This window comes from Garra rufa, chromosome 22 (genome assembly GCF_049309525.1).
Source record: "Garra rufa chromosome 22, GarRuf1.0, whole genome shotgun sequence".
NCBI lineage: Eukaryota > Metazoa > Chordata > Actinopteri > Cypriniformes > Cyprinidae > Garra > Garra rufa.
In genome coordinates this window covers 29,872,510-29,892,676 of record NC_133382.1, presented here as the reverse complement: position 1 = coordinate 29,892,676, position 20,167 = coordinate 29,872,510, and the positions used below count along the sequence as shown (strand labels likewise).

At 36.7% G+C, this 20,167-nt stretch overlaps 1 protein-coding gene and 1 long non-coding RNA gene across 2 annotated transcripts; one reads left to right on the top strand and one right to left on the bottom strand.

Moving 5' to 3' along the window:
* Window positions 1-2,145: 2,145 nt before the first annotated feature.
* On the top strand, window positions 2,146-16,471 carry LOC141298453 (uncharacterized). Its single transcript, XR_012341590.1, has 4 exons — window positions 2,146-2,287; window positions 5,823-6,066; window positions 15,750-15,798; window positions 16,348-16,471. It is a non-coding gene; the product is annotated as an uncharacterized lncRNA (long non-coding RNA).
* ccdc57 (coiled-coil domain containing 57) lies at window positions 2,600-20,148 on the bottom strand. Its single transcript, XM_073828971.1, has 18 exons — window positions 19,715-20,148; window positions 19,518-19,626; window positions 18,738-18,839; window positions 16,807-16,964; window positions 16,653-16,727; window positions 16,280-16,480; window positions 15,686-15,844; window positions 14,125-14,287; window positions 13,139-13,261; window positions 12,069-12,240; window positions 11,631-11,822; window positions 11,397-11,497; window positions 11,023-11,223; window positions 10,809-10,865; window positions 9,445-9,667; window positions 8,585-8,730; window positions 5,799-5,982; window positions 2,600-2,940 (listed from the first exon to the last, which is right to left on the bottom strand). The coding sequence occupies exons 1-18, from the start codon at window positions 20,110-20,112 to the stop codon at window positions 2,738-2,740; spliced, it is 2,967 nt and encodes a 988-aa protein (XP_073685072.1). The 5' UTR covers window positions 20,113-20,148; the 3' UTR covers window positions 2,600-2,737.
* Window positions 20,149-20,167: the final 19 nt, after the last annotated feature.

The following is a 20,167-nucleotide window of genomic DNA, read 5'->3' as shown; positions in this document are numbered from 1 at the left end:
TCCTCGATGGCCACGCCACATGGGCTGACAGTTTGGCTCTGAGGTGCAGTCCAATGAGAGAGGAGGCTGGGCTGTAGACGCAGCCAGTGATGGGCTGATTTCCTACCGCCGCAGAGAAAAAAAGCGTGTAAAAAGACTGGGTTACTAAAGTTCATCCCGGTATGATCACATGCACAACAGCACAAATTTCTGCTTTTACCGGTCTGGGAGAGCAAGTTCAAGTTCAAGGCGACACGAGGGTCGTGTGACTGCAGTTTGCAAACAATCTGAAATTGGGTAAATTTAGCATGCAACACTGGATTGGTATTGAAACACAGTCTGTCATAATTGTTCATTACTTATTTGCAGTGTATGGATTACTTGTTTAAACATTAGAAATTGCATGGAGTATTAAAATTACTGGATATAATTCTAGCTGTAAGTATAGCTTGTTAAAACAAACGTTTTCTATCATTTTTTTCTAGATTTTTTAAAGTCATGAATCTAGGTTTAGAGAGAAGTATTCTTTAGTGTGTCCTTAAGAATTTTCTTAATGTTTAATGTTTAAGAATTAATGTAATGTTTAATTTTTTTCACCCCATATGCGCCGACTTTGATTATGTGGACAAAAAGTTTATACAATTAAAAATATCTTTCACTGATTTTTTTTTTCCTTAAAGGAGTAGTTCACTTTCAGAACAAAAATTGTACAGATAATGTACTCACCCCCTTGTCATCCAAGATGTTCATGTCTTTCTTTCTTCAGTCATAAGGAAATTATGTTTTTTGAGGAAAACATTTCAGGATTTCTCTCTTTAGAGCCATTTGAGGCTATATTTTGGAAGTTCAAACTCGGGGGCACCATAGAAGTCCATTATATGGAGAGAAATCCTGAAATGTTTTCCTCAAAAAACATAATTTCATTACGACTGAAGAAAGAAAGACATGAACATCTTGGATGACAAGGGGGTGAGTACATTATCTGTACATTTTTGTTCTGGAAGTGAACTACTCCTTTAAGAAAAGCTTCATACTAAGCTACTATTATTATTTACACTACCAGTCAAAAGTTTTTGAACAGTAAGATTTTTTATGTTTTTTAAAGAAGTCTCTTCTGCTCACAAAGCCTGCATTTATTTGATCCAAAGGACAGAAAGACAGTAAAATTTTGAAATATTTTTACTATTTAAAATAACTGTTTTCAATATAAATATATTTTAAAATGTAATTTATTCCTGTGATCAAAACTAAATTTTCAGCATCATTACTCCAGTCTTCAGTGTCACATGATTCATCAGAAATCATTCTAATATGCTGATTTGCTTATTATGATTATTATCGATATTTAAAACAGATTATTTGATGAACAGAAAGATCCAAATAAGCATTTATCTAAAATAAAAAGCTTTTGTAACATTATACACTGCTTTTTTTGTGAAAGAAATTATAGAAATTAATACTTGTATGTAGCAGGGATGCTTTAAATTGATCAAAAGTGATGATAAAGACATTTATAATGTTTCAAAAGATTACTATATCAGACTGTTCTTCTGAACTTTCTATTCATCAAATAAACTGAAAAAAAAAATCTACTCAGATGTTTTCAACATGATAATAATAATGTTTTTTTGAGCAGCAAATCAGCATGTTAGTATGATTTCTGGAGGATTATGTGACTGGATTAGTAATGCAAAAAAATGCAGCTTTGAAATCACAGGAATAAATTGAGTTTTTTACATTTTGCTGTACATTGGATCATATACATGCAGGCTTGGTGAGCAGAAGAGACTTAAAAAAATCTTACTGTTCAAAAACCTTTGACTGGTAGTGTATTTTTTAAAGAATTTCAACCATGTCTAAACAGTTTAGCTTATACAGTATGTTCATTATAGAAAGGTAATTTTTTCATATAAAAAGCATTTTAATACAATGTTGAATAACGTGAGAGTATCAATATGCTGTATTTTTTGCATAAAAGAGTAAAGTTATATTAATGCACCATTTTGCTTTTATATGTCAAATGATCCAGTCTAAATAGAGCAGTCAAATATGCACACTATACATTTAGGGTAAAAAAAAAAAAAAAATACAAAGTACATTGTTTATATTGATATTCGTCTAATAGACATTGTATTGATCTGACTGTTGGTTAGATGCAGAAGTACCAGGTAATGAAGGCTGCACACAGACTGTGTTGTACCGGGTGTCTGTTGGCGGCGCTGTGGAGCTCTAGAGACACGTGAGAGACACAGTGCATGAAATTTTGATGGTTGCCAGTGGAAAGAAATTCACCAATCGGTGAGCGGAGGTGTGTAGAACCAGCCAATCAGAATGAATGCAAGGGTGTTGCTAGGAGATAGGGTGATGTCAGGACAATGCTGTGGGAGGAGTGGAATCCTACACCTGCTGAGGCTGTGATGTCATCGTGAGGGGGCTGGACAGCGCAGGGTTACTGCAGTTTAGTTTACAAGAGGGACATTACACAGTATGTGAAGTGTAGCAATCCTGTTATAAAAATATTGCTAAAAATACCAAACAGTCCTGTCTGACTACATATTGTGTATGAATTCTGTAAAGGGAAAATATAGTAATTCTTATTATAATAAAACACTGACATGTCTATAGGTCAAAATATCCAATAATTTATTAGAACATTTACAAAAGGTACAAATAATAAAAATCCTGCATGATGCAAAATGAACAAATAAAAATGTGGCACTTCAAAAAAGACTGGAGTGGCCCAAAATGATGCTTTTTTTCAGTCTTTGATATTGTAATTTCGAATCTTGCTCTTATTTCCAGCAGGACGTGTCTTTTTAGCAGGTGCAAATGTTGTTTGATTTGGTTTCTTCTTTTCCTGAAGTGATGCTTTCGTTCCCTCCACGCTGACCAGCGGAGGCTGAGGCTGAGGCTGAGGCTGATTAATATCTGGGCGTCCTCTGTTTGCTGTAGCCGCTTTACCTGAGAGTACAAAATAAGATGTCTGAAAAGTCAGTACTGGTAATCAAAAAAGCACTTGAAAGAGGAGTTCTTCAGGAAAAAGACAGGACAGTATGTACACTACCAGTCAAAAGTTTTTGAACAGTAAGATTTTTTTAATGCTCACCAAGCCTGCATTTATTTGATCCAAAATACAGCAAAAACAGTAACAATTTTAAATATTTTTACTATTTAAAATAACTGTTTTCTGTTTAAATATACAGTACAGACCAAAAGTTTGGACACACCTTCTCATTCAAATGAATGAGAAAGTGTGTTCAAACTTTTGGTCTGTACTGTGTTTTTTTCTGTTTATTATAGTTTTTACTGTACATTTGTGTAGTTTTCAGTGGGTTAGTGATATTTTTTTTAAATATATAAATTAATAAATATTTTTTTATTTATTATAATATATTATAATAAATATTATAAATGCTTTTTTATGTAAAATTCACTTTATAAAAGACCCACATTTCTAAATTTAATTCATGGGGATAACATGGATAATTTCACATGTTTTAGTGTAAGATTTTTGCCCATCTTTTGGAAAATCCAGTTTTAAAAGTATAAAAAACAACTACAAATAACTTTTACCAGTAGGTGGCTGCAGAGCTCCACTATTTGCTGTTTGACCACCTGAAAGATATTTTTTCACAAGTTTTTTCAGTTGAATTCATATCTACAGTACAGACCAAAAGTTTGGACACACCTGAATGAGAAGGTGTGTCCAAACTTTTGGTCTGTACTGTATCTTAACGTGTAATTTATTCCTGTGATTTCAAAGCTGAATTTTTAGCATCATTACTCCAGTCCAATGTTGCATGATCCTTCAGAAATAATTCTAATATTCAGATTAGTGTTGGGCGATATGCTCAATTTTCATATCGTCCTATCGTCAGCCTGTGAGATCGCCGATACACGATACTATCGCGCTAATTTACTTAATAATATGTAAATATGTCAATATGTAATAAATTCCTTATTCGTTTTGTAAGGGTAGTGCATGTGACTCGTGACACAGTTGTGCGTGTACAAAGCGCTGACGGTAGTTCTGTTGGAGAGGTTCAAGTTTACTTTCGGTTTCATTCTCTGCTATCTTCAGTGAGTGGTGAATGTGCATGCGTGAATGTAAATGAATGTATCTTTCTTTACCCGTCCTATTGCGATAATGTTACCGCTGTAGGTCTGATCTTTGTCATCAGTTCATGTTGTAGTTCAGTTCATATAAAATGTGGATTCACGTGCATATGGTTAGCGCATATGTTATGCGATGTTTGATCGCATCTTAATTCTATGTTAACTATATACAGACGGATTCTGCTATATCGTATTTAATTCAGCCTAAACCACTGGTGTAAGATTGTAAAAAAGGGTGAAATTCTTATAATATTTTTTACCTTTTTAAGAAATGTTCAAAAAATGTACATTTAATGATTAAATTACCTGAATCTGAGTAAATCAAAATTGTTGTAGAAAATATTAAAAACATTTTCAAGACCAAGACGAATACAAAGATTACATTTCTATCAACTTGTTTTACATGTATGTGTTTTACATTACATTTTTAAAAGATTTCTCTTATCCCTTTAGATGTCCTCATTTGTCACTGACCCAAATAGAAGTCAACAGCACTTGTAATAACAGATATTATCATCTTTAATCTTTTTAACAGAGGTGCAAAAATCACAGTTCATTACTTGTGCACGTGACTGATGCTGAAATGCTCTCTAAGTAAATATAATTTGATATTTGACCTAAATTATGTACTATGACGCAACACTGACACTGAACCTTTGGTTGCATGATCGAGTTGCCATTGCAAGGTTTTCAAATGATGCAAATGTCTGTCCAGGGTACATAAAGGTGAAAATCATGTCTGGTATATTTTTAGTCAGCTGGACTTTGTTTTCAATTTATTGAAGACATTTTGCCACTCCTCTAAATGGTTTCATCAGTTGTCTGATGAAACTGATGTACCACCGTGACGACGTGACCTGACACAGCCATTAAAGAGCCACAATGTCCAAAGAGAACTACAAATATTAGATGTGCTTGTATCCACCTTTTTTTCCCCGTAAGAACGGGGGCGGCCATTTGTAAATTTTTGGGGTCAGGCTTTCGGTCTCATTCACATCCAGATAGTTTTTGCTGTACAAAACTGCTTGTTTTTGCTGCTTGATTTTGCAAATTAGTGTGTCTAATTATGTTATTTTAATGCATCATCTTAATTTTCAGCAAATTGGTTTGTACTGCATGTTGTTATTCTTCTCGCTATTTCCCTATAGCTGATAATGAATCCTCAAAGGGGGAATCTCACCCACAGGCTTACTTTTGTGTTAAAGAAAAAGGTGGATAAACTATTCTCATGCAAAATCAGACCAGACAATGTCTGTTTTTTTAATGTCTTTTAAAGAAACAAAAGTAAAACTTGATCTGACCATTAAGAGAAATCAAATGGTTCTATGGTCTAATCAGAATTATGACCATAGATTGTGCAACTTTAATTTGGCCTCGAGTCCAATCATGCAGCTCAGTCGTGATTCCCCCAATTCACAAAGCAATTCTGATCAAATCTGTGACAAATCAAGTGACGAAATGTTACACACAGAACACTGTGTTTAATCTGTTTACTTATTTAAACAAGGCTAAACAGTCAATAAATTATATGAAGTTTGGGTATGAGATGGGGAACTACAAAGGAAGTTGCTTGATCATGTTTCTAGCTTACTGACTAGTGTTTTGTTAAGTCTGGCAATATAGCAGGCACAATACAACACTTGTATGTTTGAACTTAAATGGTTTGAAGATTCAAGTGGCTCATTTATGACGTTTCTGTTCACCTTTGTCCTCACTGTCACTTGTAGTAAACGCAGAGGAGCTCAAACCTCGATCCAACATCTTCCACACATCCTGTAGGGATTCATCAGTGCCTATAGATGACAACAGAAAGTGGGATGACCCGGGCAGTCGTACCGGTGCTTCAGATTGGTTCTGCGGAGGAGTGTTTTCCTTACTGCCCACAGACTTGAGGAAGGAACAGAAAAAAGGAACTCAAACTTTGAAACAACAACAACAGGCTCCTAATAGACTACAGATCAAAAATTTGAGGTCAGTAAAATTGCTCAATTTTAAAGGGTTAGTTCAACCAAAAATGAAAATTAGCCCATTATTTACTCACCCTCAAGCCATCCTAGGCATATCTGACTCCCTTCTTTCAGACAAATCCAATCTGAGTTATATTAAAAATGTCCTTTCAAGCTTTATCATGGCAAAAGGTGGGTGTTTCTCTTTAACATGTCAAAACAAGTCCAATAAAGCGCATCCATCCATAATAAAAAGTGCCTCCCACGGCACCGGGGGGTGAATAAAGGCCTCCTGTAGCAAATTGGTGCGTTTTTGTGAGAAAAATATCCATATTCAAAACGTAATACTTGACGTAGGATGTTGGCGCTGCGTATGGGCATGTAAGGCCCATACCAAAGTTTGTTTTACAGGAGCAAAAGAAAGAAAAGTTTTCTTACTTTATGAAAGGAAAACCAGTCTCATTTTGGTTTATATCAGAATCCTCCAACATTCTTCTTTACAAATCCTTGTTTTGTACTTCTAATTCATGACCGTTGTTTTGTTTTGATCTCTCCACTTGCACGTCCACGTTTGACACTTCTGAGCGGTGCATGTGCAACACCAACATCCTACATCATCCGCCCAGAGCTGCTTCCGTGTACAACAGTGGGCGTAAGCTAGATTAATGTGATTATTGTGTTTTAAATATGGATATTTTTCTTACTAAACACATCGATTTGCTACAGGAGGCCTTTATTCACCCCCTGGAGCCGTGCGAGGCACTTTTTATTATGAATGGATGCGCTTTATTGAACTTCTTTTGACCTGCTGATGAGAAACACCTGCCTATTGCCATGATAAAGCTTGAAAGAGCCAGGAATTTGTCTAAAAGAAAGTCATATACACTTAGGATGGCTTGATGGTGAGTAAATAATGGGCTTATTTTTATTTTGGGGTGAATTATCCCTTTAAAGCACTGGTCTCAAACTCAATTCCTGGAGGGCCACAGCTCTGCACATCTTTGCTCCAACCCTAATCAAACACACCTGATCCAGCTAATCAAGATCTTCAGGATTACTAGAAACTCCAAGCAGGTGTGCGTTGGAGCTGGTTGGAGCTAAACTCTGCAGAGCTGTGGCCCTCCAGGAATTGAGTTTGAGACCTCTGCTTTAAAGGTCCACTGAAGTGCCTTGAAACACGCAGCGTTCTTCTATGTGGTGACGTTCTTTTAACTGAAACAAAAACATATCGCTAAGCCCCGCCCATTAATTTTGAACAGCCAATAGCGTTCCATTTATATCTGCTCGGGGCAGAGCCGTTGAGCTCGGTAAAGCCGCATTTGTAAGCTTATGACAGCCACAGACTAATAAATTACCCCACAGATTCAATATGAAACTCTTGCTAAAACGAAATAGTGATAATAATCATGCTGAGGCTGTGTAGTTTAACACATGCCGAGTCCGACCGCGCATATGAGCGCATATGATCTGCTCCGCGTCTCTGTGTAGGGGGCGGGACACTACGGACTCTAGAGAGCATTTTATTGGACAGAACGTTTGATCTGAAACTGAAGTGCGCGGTGATATCATCAAAATCCTTGATTCATTCATATTGGCGGAAGTGACGAGAGTGTAAGTTTTGAATGCCCATATCTTGTAAAAGCGAATTTTGTCACTGCTTTGAAACACACTAGCTTATAGATAATCTTAAAACTAATATATTCATACTAAAAGCCAAAAAACTTTAATTTTGATTTCAGGAGGACTTTAAAGTATCTTATACACACCAAGGCTGCATTTACATAAAAATACAGTAAAAACAGTAATAATGTGAAATATTATTACAATTTTTAAAAGTATTTTCTATTTGAATTTATTTGAAATTCATTAAAATGTATTCCTGTGATGGCAAAGTTAAAATTTTTAGGAGGCATTACTGCAGTCTTCAGTGTCACATTATCCTTCAGAAATCATTCTAATATGCTGATTTGGTGCTCAAAAAGCCTTACTTATTATTATCAACGTTGAAAACAGTTGTGCTGCTTAATATTTTAGTGGAAACTGTGATACATTTTGCATCCAAATAAAAGTATTTCTTTTAAACAATAGTGTACAATATGTGTAAAATATATTTATGGGGTGCTAAAGATGTCATAGTACCTGGACTCTGATTAGAGGCTCCCATGGGTTGGCGGTTCTGCGTTTGTCTGAACTCTCAGTCTCAGAGAATTGGGGACGGACTATAATCGGCATTTTCTTATTCTGATCTCTTTGTGCATATTGCAGCTCCTACGTGAGAATCAAATGTAAGGTATTTAAATTTCATGCTTGTGTGATTATAATCAACCATGTATTTTATTTCATACATCTGACAAAGGAGTGATCGCTGACTTTTACCACGCTCCAGTGGCCTTGACAAAGACTGACATTGCATAAAAGCTCTTAATCTTCACATCAGTACATTTACAGAGGCCAAACTGATTAATATGATGAAACATATTCACTGTATCAATACAGAGAGAGCACGCTTTGATTGAACAAAGTCTCTCTCAAGCAGGAGTCACCTGAGTGGTTAGCTGGTACTGTAGCTGTTCAAGGGTAGATAAGCGGCTCTTTGGCTGCACCTCATGCTCGGATTGAGAGGGGTCTTTTTCCAACAGACCGTGCTCTTGATCACTTGGTTTGAGAATGATCTTTGACTGCCGTGGAACTAAGAAAAACAATACAATTTGGTGTAGAAACAATTCAGAAATTGCTAGTAAATTTTACACTTAAGTAACAAGAAACAGACTTAATTAAACATAAAACTAAGCAGAAAACTGAAATAGTATTTTCTTGTAAAACATACTTGAATATTTTTCTTCAAAAACTTCAGAAAAGCTTTACAGGACAAATTTTGGCTACAAAAACATTAAATTTCACATAAAAGTGTCCATTTTAGACAATTTCCATAATTGAATTATCATTTTTGGCTTTAAATGCACAGAACATATTAAACTGAGGATGTAGGAAGTACAAATATTTGTATGTATTGATATTCAGCAATGATTTGCCAGTGAATGATTTCTCAATGAGTTGTATAACCAATCTGAATCAAGACAAAACACACAAAGCATGGAGAATTTCCGGGACAAATAAGCACTGGGCTTTCTATTGAGAATCAAACTAAGTCTTATTTAATCCCTTGGTAAAAACACGGATCAGCCCATTGTGATGGAGCACCAGCATAACAATGAGTGGTGAATTATGGTTGTTAACCCCATGTGTCCTTTCACAAAAAAACAGAAGAGAGTTCTTTTTATCCTTCTTGATCCAGAGATAAATCCTTATATATTGTAAAACATTTGGAAATCTAATATTGCCAATTCATTCTCAATGAAAATACTACTGAAACCAATTATCACGCTTTAAAAGCGATACCAACCCTCCAGTCCTGCTTCTATCAGCTGCGCCCGGAGCCTGTTGCCCATTTCAATGAGTTGCCGTTTGTCTTGACTGAGGCTGGAGATCAAGCGTGCAGCCTGTTTGAGCTTTGACTGAAGCGTAGCAGCATCACTCACGGCGCCCCCTCTGGCTGAACTCTGCAGCAGCAGCAGCTGCTGTCTCAGGGATAAGTTCTCCTCCTGAAGCTGCTTTACCATTTCACTCTTGAATACCAGACATACATTCTTGTTTAGGTAACCATAAAACATATTTCTGATAAGAGACGATTCATGTCAGTAATATATCATATAACCACAAGAAAGAAACATAATACACCTTATTAACTTTGCTTATAAATATTAATTAAGATATACACTGTTTGGCCAGTAGTCCTAACTGCTGATACAGCCAGTTTGGCAACGGCTTCTGCTTAAAGGAAAAGTTCACTTCCAGAATGAAAATTTCCTGATAATTTACTCACCGCCATGTCATTCAAGATGTTCATGTCTTTCTCTTTCTCTACATGATCCCAGTCAAGGAATAAGGATCTTATCTAGCAAAATGATTGGTCATTTTCTAAAAAAAATTCAAATTTATATACTTTTTAACCGCAAATGTTCGTTTTGCACTAGCTTGATCTCACGCATTACGTAATCACACACGCGTGACATAGGCGGAAGTACCGACCCAGTGTTTACAAAGTGAACATGCAAAGGAAGTAAAACGTAAAAAGTAAAATGATGTCGGACAAATTTGAAGTTGGAGTAGAAAATGAGATGGAGATTTTTCCTTTTTTAACCCGAAATACAAAGAACTAAGCACACATGACTTTTCCAACGTGATTATGCAATGTGTGAAGACGCATATGTGCAACGCAGAGCTAGTGCATGACAAGCATTTTTGTAATTTTTTTTTTTTTTAAGAAAATGACTAATCGTTTTGCTAGATAAGACTCTTCCTCAGCTGGTATCGTGTAGAGCGCTTTGAAGCTGCAGTGAGACTGCAGTTTGGACCTTCAACCCGTTGGCCACCATTAAAGACAAATGAAGTTTGTGCAAATGAAGACAAAAAGCTATAAACATCTTGGATGACATGGGGGTGAGTAAATTATCATGAAATTTTCATTCTGGAAGTGAACTTCTCCTTTAAATTTGTTGTTTTATTTTGCCAGTCATGATTTCTACTACAAACAAAAACAAAATTTTAATCATTAGCTGCCAAAAAATAGGGGGGCCAATTTAGTGGGGAAAGTGGAGAAAATTATTTCTATATTCACTGAAATAATGAAATGTTTGTCAGTGATTCTTCTATAAAACATTTTATGGTGCATTATTATATTATATTATATTATATTCAGTGCTGTACCTGATTTAGGACAATAGGCTCTCTCCGGCTTGCAAGGTCAACCTTCAGTGCTGACACCTGCCCACAAATACATTGTACAGTTTAATAAAGAAAAACTGTTATTCAAAAAAAAAAAATTACTTATCCTGTCTCTTTAAGACATACAGACCATGCCTTTATTTGCACTTATTAGAAAGTATTATTTTAAGTAAAATTCTATATACTTAAAACTAGCCTGATTGCCAAGTGCAACAGTCTCCAGGTTGTGGATCAAACTGCCTTTTTGATACTCTTCTGCCTCCTGTCTCACTTCATTTAACTGCAGCTCAGTAGCTGCCACTCTTTGCCTTAGCCTTGCTTCTTCAGCTGCTGCTGCCCTCTTGTGATTAGCCAGCTCCAGACGTAAGCTCTCATTCTCCATGTGTTTTGAATGACACTGGCGAAATATAATCAAATATATAGTATACATTTAATATAGACAACTTTCTCTTCAACTGATAATCAAGAACACACTGTTAAACACTGTTATTGTTTCCATCTAAACAAAGATTACACCATATTATTGCCATCTAATTATTAGATGCCTGGGGAAGGGACTAAAATCATTACCTGCTGGGTAAGCCGTTCCACAGCAGACTCCAAATGAGCCAGCCTCACTTCCTGTTTCTTTAAAGCAGCGGCACTGGCTACTTTCTCCACTCGCAGCCCACCTGCAAACACTTTCTTTAGAACACTGGTGTCCTACTAAAATCTTTTTTCCAGTGAGGCACAGAAAACCGTTTTTAAGATTACCACCAATCCACGGTGTTACACAAAAGGTTTAAGCTCATATTTTTTAATCACCTATGGTCTCATTAAGTGATCTAATGTGGTTTTGAAGGTAAGCATTGTCAGGTGAAACAGGAAATGCAAGTGTAGAAACGCTGGCAGTATTGACTGTCTTGGAAGATTCCTCTAACCGCTCCTCCAGATCACGACATTTGGCCTTAAGCTTCTGGATCTCTTTCTCCAGAGCCTGACTGTAGTCTGTAGTCCCTGAAAGAGACACATTTCTGTCATACAACAGGGTAGAGGTTAAATGTCCTAACACAAATGCAAGTAATACAATTCATGCAATTTGTGTCCTTAGCACTTTGTAAGTGCATTACTGTTGCTTTTACAAACTAATGATTATTTCCTAACAAGTAGGGAGATGGATTTATCTAAAAGTGGTGGAAATATGTCTCATAAATATTTAAATATTCTTTTACATTTCCTTATTGGTCTGGAGACCCCTTGTACCTGCAGTGCTGGGCTCTGGATTTGTGGTCTGACTCTGAGCTATAGGCATTTGCTGGCTCAAATTCTCCATCTCTTTCCTCATTTCAGCCACCACCGCTCTAAGAGTGCTGTTCTGCTGCTGAAGTCTCCTGATCTCTTCTGATGGGAAACTGTTGCTGTCTACTGCAGATGCCTGCAGACGCAGTTCACATTGTTTCATGTTATGCAAGACTGTAATGAAGCCATAGAATGATTATATAAGCCAATTAGCAACCACTAGGTGGAGGCAGGAGATTGTGGCATGCTGACATACTTTCAAAGATCTGAATTTTCAATCAGTCAACAAGCTATTACAAGACTGAACACACACCACAAACATACAGACATATATTACTTTACGGTCAGACTCTGGTTGCTGGAAAAAATGCCAGCTGGCAATTTAAAGTGCTGATACATAAGACAAGTTAACCGCGCTGAATATATGGATACGTGGTGTTATGGGATATAACCTTTCCTTGCACCAAATGTCCAGGGAGATTGTGTACTTTCACAGTAACATTTTGTGAGTGGCCAAGCATCTTCTGGTCATACGCTATTTAAAGCCTTGTAAATGACATTATTAACCTACCAAATGGCTGACAGGGCAGATATGAACAGCTAAAAATGACGTATAACTTCAGAATAGCTGTGAAATTATTGCATCTTGTGGATAACATCTATAGTTCTGTTTAATGAATGGAGAAGCAGGTCTTAGATTAAATAAATGCTGTGGATATTGACATATAATGTCTGCTGTTTTAATTATTTAGTAATTTAAGCTAGATTTTCTAAGCAACTAGATAGATAATCCTCCAGTGGCTAGTTAGGATCAGATGATTAGCTTCATATGCTGTGTGACTCCTACTCTTCAGACACTTTGGCATGAAACCCAGAGAACTGTTGGACTCATCAGATACCCATCAGATTTTCAGCTGTCATCATGCCACTTGTGTTGTTTTTTACCAAAGTACATGCTAAATGGTAATGGGTTCCTTTACAGTATTAAATATCAGTCTGATTGGTGTAACAGAGAAAGCTGCGTGTGGCCTAACCTGAATTCCTGTTAGTGCTGGTTTGGTTCCACGTAAAGCCTGATCTCGCTCTACAGTGACACTTTTCAGCAATGTAACCGTCTCCTGTAGTTCACGTTCCTTCTCTCTCAGCTCAGCAGTTATCTTAGGGTAGATAACAAAATCTAAAACATTACATCCTTTTATAGAACAACCATATGAATAAGATCCAGAAGTCCAGAAGCTTGTGGGAAACACTTTCTGGTTAGAAAATATACAGTGGTGGCCAAAATTATTAGAACACTAGTGTTTTCACTAGCTGAAAAATGATTTTAAGTCAGTTATTTTTATCTTTTGCAGTCAGTAGGAAATATCAGTTTACATTTCCAAACATTAATTTTGGCATTAATTGTAATAATCCAATGAGATTTTAGTTTGCACAAGGATTCTGACAACAGCCAGTGCTCCACAGAGAAATCTGATCTCATTATCATCCAGTCTGTCTAGAATGACATGAAAAAACAGAACAAATTGAGACCGACTAAATCCAGAAGAACTGTGGCAATGTATCCAAGATGCTTCAAGAAACCTACCTGCAAAGCTACAGTACTGTTAAAAGTTCAGACACATGTAAAAATGCCGTAAAATGAGGTTGCTGTCAAAAATAATGTCATAAATAGATTTTCTTTATCAATTAACTTTTATTAACTAAATTAAATTAACATTTGGGTGTGACCATCCTTTGCGTTTTAAGCAGCTTTTGCCCATGCGATAGCTTTGCTGGTAGGTCTCTTGAAGCATTTTTGAGACGTTGCCACAGTTCTTCTGGATTTAGACTCAGTTTGTTCTGTTCCTTCAAGTCTTTCCAGACAGACTGGATGATGATGAGATCAGATCTCATTGTGGAGCACTGGCTGTTGTCAGACTCCTTGTGCCAACAAAAATCTCACTGGATTATTACTGACTTAGGTTATGTAAAATACAAAAAAGTTTGTATTTTACAGTGTCTGGACTGTGCATCAGCTCACCTGGTCTCTGGCCTGTGTAAGGCTTTGGATGAGCTCCTCACTCCTCAGGTAGTGCTCAGAACGCACCTCCTCACAACGCCGCTCCCAGTCCAACTCCAGCTGAACTCTCTTCTGCTCCAATGCCTGCTCCCTCTGCAGACCACTAGACACTTGCTGCTTATACCTGACAGATACACAATTTACCAGCAGGATTGTAAATGTAAAGCAAATGTGACTATACCTCAACCTGAACTTGCAAATCCACATACTTAGGGATGCACAATACAGTTGAAGTCAAAAGTTTACATACACCTTGCAGAATCTGCAAAATGTTATTATTTTACTAAAATAAGAGGGATCATACAAAATGCATGTTTTTTTAGTACTGACCTCAATAAGATATTTTACATAAAAAAACATTTTCATATAGTACACAAGACTCCCAAAATTACCTTGTTCAAAAGTTTACATACGCTTGATTCTTAATACTGTTTTGTTACCTGAATGATCCACAGCTGTGTTTTCAGTGTGTGTCCAGTGATTGTTGTTCATTGAGTCCCTTGTTTGTCCTGAACAGTTAAACTGCCTGCTGTTCTTCAAATAAATCCTTCAGGTCCCACAAATTCTTTGGTTTTTCACCATTTTTGTGTATTTTTGAACCCTTTTCAACAATGACTGTATAATTTTGAGATCCATCTTTTCACACTGAGGACAAATGAGGGACTCATATGTAACTATTAAAGAAGGTTAAAATGCTCAAGAAGGAAAAATTATGCATTAAGAGCCAGGGGTACATTTTTCTTATTTTGCTTAAATTTTTTTTTTTTTTTTTACTGCACTTCAGAAGCTACAGAAGATACTTACATGTTTACCAGAAGACAAAAAAGTTACATTTACCCTACTCTTCAAATCCAAAAGTTTCTCTTAATGCAATTCTCTTAATTGTTTTAATGCTCCTTTTCTGGAGCATTAGTGAGCGTTTGAACCATTTTCTCTTGTGGACTATATTAAATGACTTTTATGTGAAATATCTTATTCAGGTCAGTACTAAATAAAAAATGCCATGCATTTTCTATGATCCTTCTTATTTTGGTAAAATATTTAACATTTTGCAGATATTGCAAGGTGTATGTAAACTTTTGACTTCATGATGATGTTGGAAAGTTCATATTTACTGTAGGAGTTGAAAGCACATGAAAGGCACATCAATTTATGAGTGGAAAAACTCAAAATGTTCTTTAAGCCCAGAGTTTCCTACTTGGGAAGTCTCATTGAGTAAACTTGTTGGATGCAATGGATTCAGCATCTGAACTGACAAAAAATTTGTTGAAATAACGTTGAATGAGCAAAATCCGATAGTATTGTATAATTATGAAGGAATATATAACTATTCAATTTACAGCACTTTATAGAATTTTAATAACAGACATTTATTGGCTATCAGTCATAAAAAATGTATCAGCCAGATTTTTACTATTGGTGCATCCCTACTCTTACTTTAATTTCTCACAGTACAACGCAGTTAAACAATTCAATGGTGTGTAAAAGGTATACAATTACTATTCTCTTGTGAGCCCCTCACCTTTCTATATCCTCTTTACACCTTTCCAGCTCTGCTCTCACTTTGGCTTCTCTCTCCCCTGCAGAAAGCAGCTCTGTATCCTTGGCAACATTTTCTTTGGAGACCTGCGTGATGTAAGTATCCCAGCCAGATCGAGTTGTTTCCAGCTGCACTCTGAGCCTTTGGTATCAAATAAGAGACTCAAATCTAATAGGGATCTGGTTATAACTGTGGTACAAACACAAGTGAAGGCTCTTGATTGAGTACAGATAAGTTACAGCAGCCATGTTGTCTGTCTTAACCTGTCCATCTCATATATATAATTTATGAATGCTAAATTATAAGCACAGAAAAATTAAGAGCACTTGTTAGCTAGAGGCCTTGATTTTTTAAACATGTTATATAATCCTAGTGCTCAGAAAGCCTTTCTCAGGGACACCCACACAATGTGTTTACACTAATTTAGTCATCAGCAGGAACCACGTAATGCATCTCCCTTTCATATACACAGATGGACCATTTAATATTTTGTGCAAAATGTAAATCTTCATGTGTTAATATGCACAGCTGAAGTATTTCTCTGTGAAAAGTAATTTTGATATGTTTGTGTCTTACTCTTGTATCTGCTGGTCTCTGTGATGGAGGTCATCCGTATAACTCTTTTCTTTTCTCTCCTGCTCCAGGATCATCCTGTCCAGTTTGGCCTGCAATTCTGAGATTTTCCCCCTCTCCTCTTGAAGCTCCCGGGCATGAGCCTCTCTCATGAGACCCAACGCATCCTCTTTCTCCCGAGACCTTCGTTCCAGCTTTGCGTGTCTGCATATATCAAATTTCAAAACATCAGAGCAAGACATGCTGGCCTACCCAGAGTAATCTGAGACATGCATATTAATCTACCACAGAAAGGTTCATGACCTCAACTGTTTTGGGTCTGTAATAACTGTATACTTTATGACAGGGTATCTCAAACTCTAAATGTAGTACTTACTTTCTGTTGTAAGCCTCTTGCTCTTTTTTATAATTGTTCTCCATTTGTTTTAGTTTGACTTCAAGCTCTTTTATCCTGTAAAACAGTAATCATGATCTTCTTAATGATTTAAAATGAAAACAACTGCTTTTTAAGCATACATCTGTCACTTTACCTGGAATCTTTCATTGCATTGGCGTTCTTTAGGTCCCAGTCTCTGCGCTGGATCTCTTTTTGAGCCTGCTGGTAAAGTTCTTCAGATGCCTGCAGGGCCTCGGTGGCCTGACTGTGAGCTTTGGAGTGGACCTCCAGCTCTTTGTTTAATAGCTTTTCCTGAACAATGAAGATTATTATTAAACCCAAAATTTTAAATGCAGACAAAAACAGATGCTGTGTCTCGTTTCACAGTCTGCATCCTCTGGAGGTCGAATTTGAAGGCTGCACACGTCATTAGGAATGTCTTATTTAAGAACAGTAGCCATAAAAAAATTTACCGTTATTCCTTATGAGGTGTAAAATGCTATAATTTGCAATTTAATGGTTACTTTTCTTTAATGAGACCTCCACGATGATGAGTGCAACCTTCCATTGCGACTTCTGGAGGACGCAGCCTTTCAAATGAGACAAATTAAATAAATTATAAAAATACTTTTATTTAGCAAGGATGCTTTAAATTGATTGAAAGTGACGATGAAGACATTTATGTTACAAAATATTTCTACTTCAGATAAACGCTGTTCTTCTGGACTTTCTATTTCCCAAAGAAACCTGAAAAAATGATACTCAGCTGTTTTAAACATAATAATAATAATAATAAATCTTTTTTGAGCAGCAAATCAGAATATTAGAATGATTTCTCAAGAGTCATGTGACTAGAGTAATGATGCCTAAAATTCAGATTTAAAATCACAGGAATAAATTAAATTTTAATGTAATTTAGTAAAAATATGTAGTAAAAATATTTCAAAAGTTTACTGTTTCTGCTGAACTTTGGATCAAATAAATGCAGGCTCAGAGAGCAGAAGAGACTTCTTAAAAAAAAAAAAAACAACATTAAAAATCCTACTGTTCAAAATCGTTTGACTGGTAGTGTATGTGGATACCTGAACACCACATCTATACACTATGTGCTCCCTGCCATCTTCTAATCTTCCGGGAAGCCTTTCCAAATTAAGCTTGAAGCTAACTGTGAGTTCAGGCACTGACATTTATGTAATGGGGCCCAGCTCATGGTCAGCATTCCAATTCATCATTCACATGGACGTTTCAATTCATGAACATACAGCATGTCTGACCATGAAGTGTCTAAAGCAGTGGTTCTCAGCCAGGAGGCCTAACCCCAACGAGTCTTAAAATTATTTAAATGTGACCTATTATGCCACTTTTTACAATATGCAACATACGTCTCAGGTGTCCCCAGAATGTCTGTGAAGTTTCAGCTCAAAATACTCCACAGTTAATTTATTATATGACTTAAAAAATTGGCTATTTTGAGTGGATGCAGAAAAATGCTTTTTATTGTGCATGTCTCTTTTAATGCAAATGAGCTTCTGCTCTGCACCCCCTTTTCTGAGCCTTTACAGCTTGTATGTAATATATTCCGCCAAATACATCAGTTTGGTTTTGATTATCATGTCTATCGCACTGAAATCATGAGTGAGTATTAATCTCTTTCATGTCTTATTGCACTTAAACTGACAAATATGCACAAGTTTATGTTAAACACACACTTGAGTTACAGTCGGTTATGTCTGTAAAGGTAAACAGCTTGGAAAGAAATTGCATGTTTATATTGAATCTATGTGGCAGCAGCATAATATACAGTAAATAAATCAATAAATCCACTGCTCGCTTGTCTCCTCTGAGTCTGGGACTCTAAATAGTGTTTAATAGTGCTTGTCTCTGCAGCCAACGACAGAGCAGTTAGCATGCTTTCCTCAAACTTTTGGCATGGCGTTAGATTTGGTACACTTATCTAAAAGTAAACTGCATATTTTTATTTTTTTTATTGCAAGAGAAGTACCAGTGGTAAAGGGGCTTTAGACTCAAGGTTGACAACCACTGGACTTAAAGTTTATAGGAGTTATGATGTGATGTGGGTCTTACTTTGAGCTCATGTGAGAGAACCACACTGTTCATTTCATCCAGCTTCAGATGGAATTCATGCTCCCGCTTTCTCATCTCACTGTCAAAATCTGCCATCATTTCCTGTTGTGGATTGTAATGTAGAAGATCCGCTTTATATTAATGAAACCGTTTTACCTAATAATGCAGTCAAAAAGAGTTTTACAAAATATCTATATCCCTGTGCATAAACAGTCAAATGTCAAAAGTCAAGCGACAACAACACTGAACAATAATCTATTTTCGAAACTGACCTGAATGCTCTATAGCATAAATAGCTGTGGTTGACCGACATTATCTGTGAACCCTCACGGCCTTATCATTTTACTTTAGTGAGTGAGGTGAGGATTGCTTTAGCGATTAGTTGACATAGCTCAGCGACTAAGAACTCCTGCCAGCTGGAATCCTTTTAGGTCAGTGGGTTTACTTTAAATAACATACAATGTCCTGGCAATAATGCCAGGACATCCACTTTGTGGATTAATTTTTAAACCAGAAACAGCATTATAACTGTAATAAGATATCACAGCTTTGGATTTTAACTTAAATTTAGGGAAAGGCCACAATAGATGTCTAGTCAGTTAATAAAGTCAATGTATTTTTTTATTCTGTGGCCATGTTTTATTGTGTTGCATCATGTGTTGTTAGACCTTGTGTTACACCCTGTCTAGTTAAATATAGTCCATCTATTTAAAACATACGGCCATCTGTGTTTTTGAACACAACAAATGTGTCCTAAAAATCTTGCTGTTGACACCATACCTGTTTCTGTAGTGCCAGCTCACCATCAGATTCTCTAATTCGCCGCTGGAGATCTCGTCTAAAGGTTTCATTTTCTTCCCTGAGTTTTTGAATCTCACTTTCCATCATGCTAAAAATCAAACCAATCAAAATTCCTCAAAAAACAAACTTACAAATCAGTGTGGATGACCAAACATAGATAAGCCTGAGAAACATACCTTTGGACTTTTTCTAATTTGACTCTATGCTCGACTCCTCTCTTCTGATATTGCACTTCTACATCTTCCTTCGCCCTCCTCAGCTCCTCTAGGGCATCCTGGAGTTTTGCTATCTCAATCCTCAGCTCGCTGACCTCTTCCCGCCTGGCACTCTCTTCCATCTGAGCGCGGGCTGCCAAGGCATCATAACGCTCCAGCTCTCTGTCCCTCTCCTCCAACACACATAGATTATACTTGAAGTCATCCCGCAGGCGGAGGAAGCGCTCTCTCTGGGTGGACAGCTCTGATGTGGCTTCATTTAGAGCGGTCTCCAGTTGACGGATCCGCAAAGCCTGAAGTTCTTTCCATTCTCTTTCTTTACAAGCCAGCTGGGCCTCCAGGTCCACAGCTTCCTGCATGGTTACGACGCAGATGTTGAATAACGGGGCACTGAAACACCTGGCATCCTGTTAA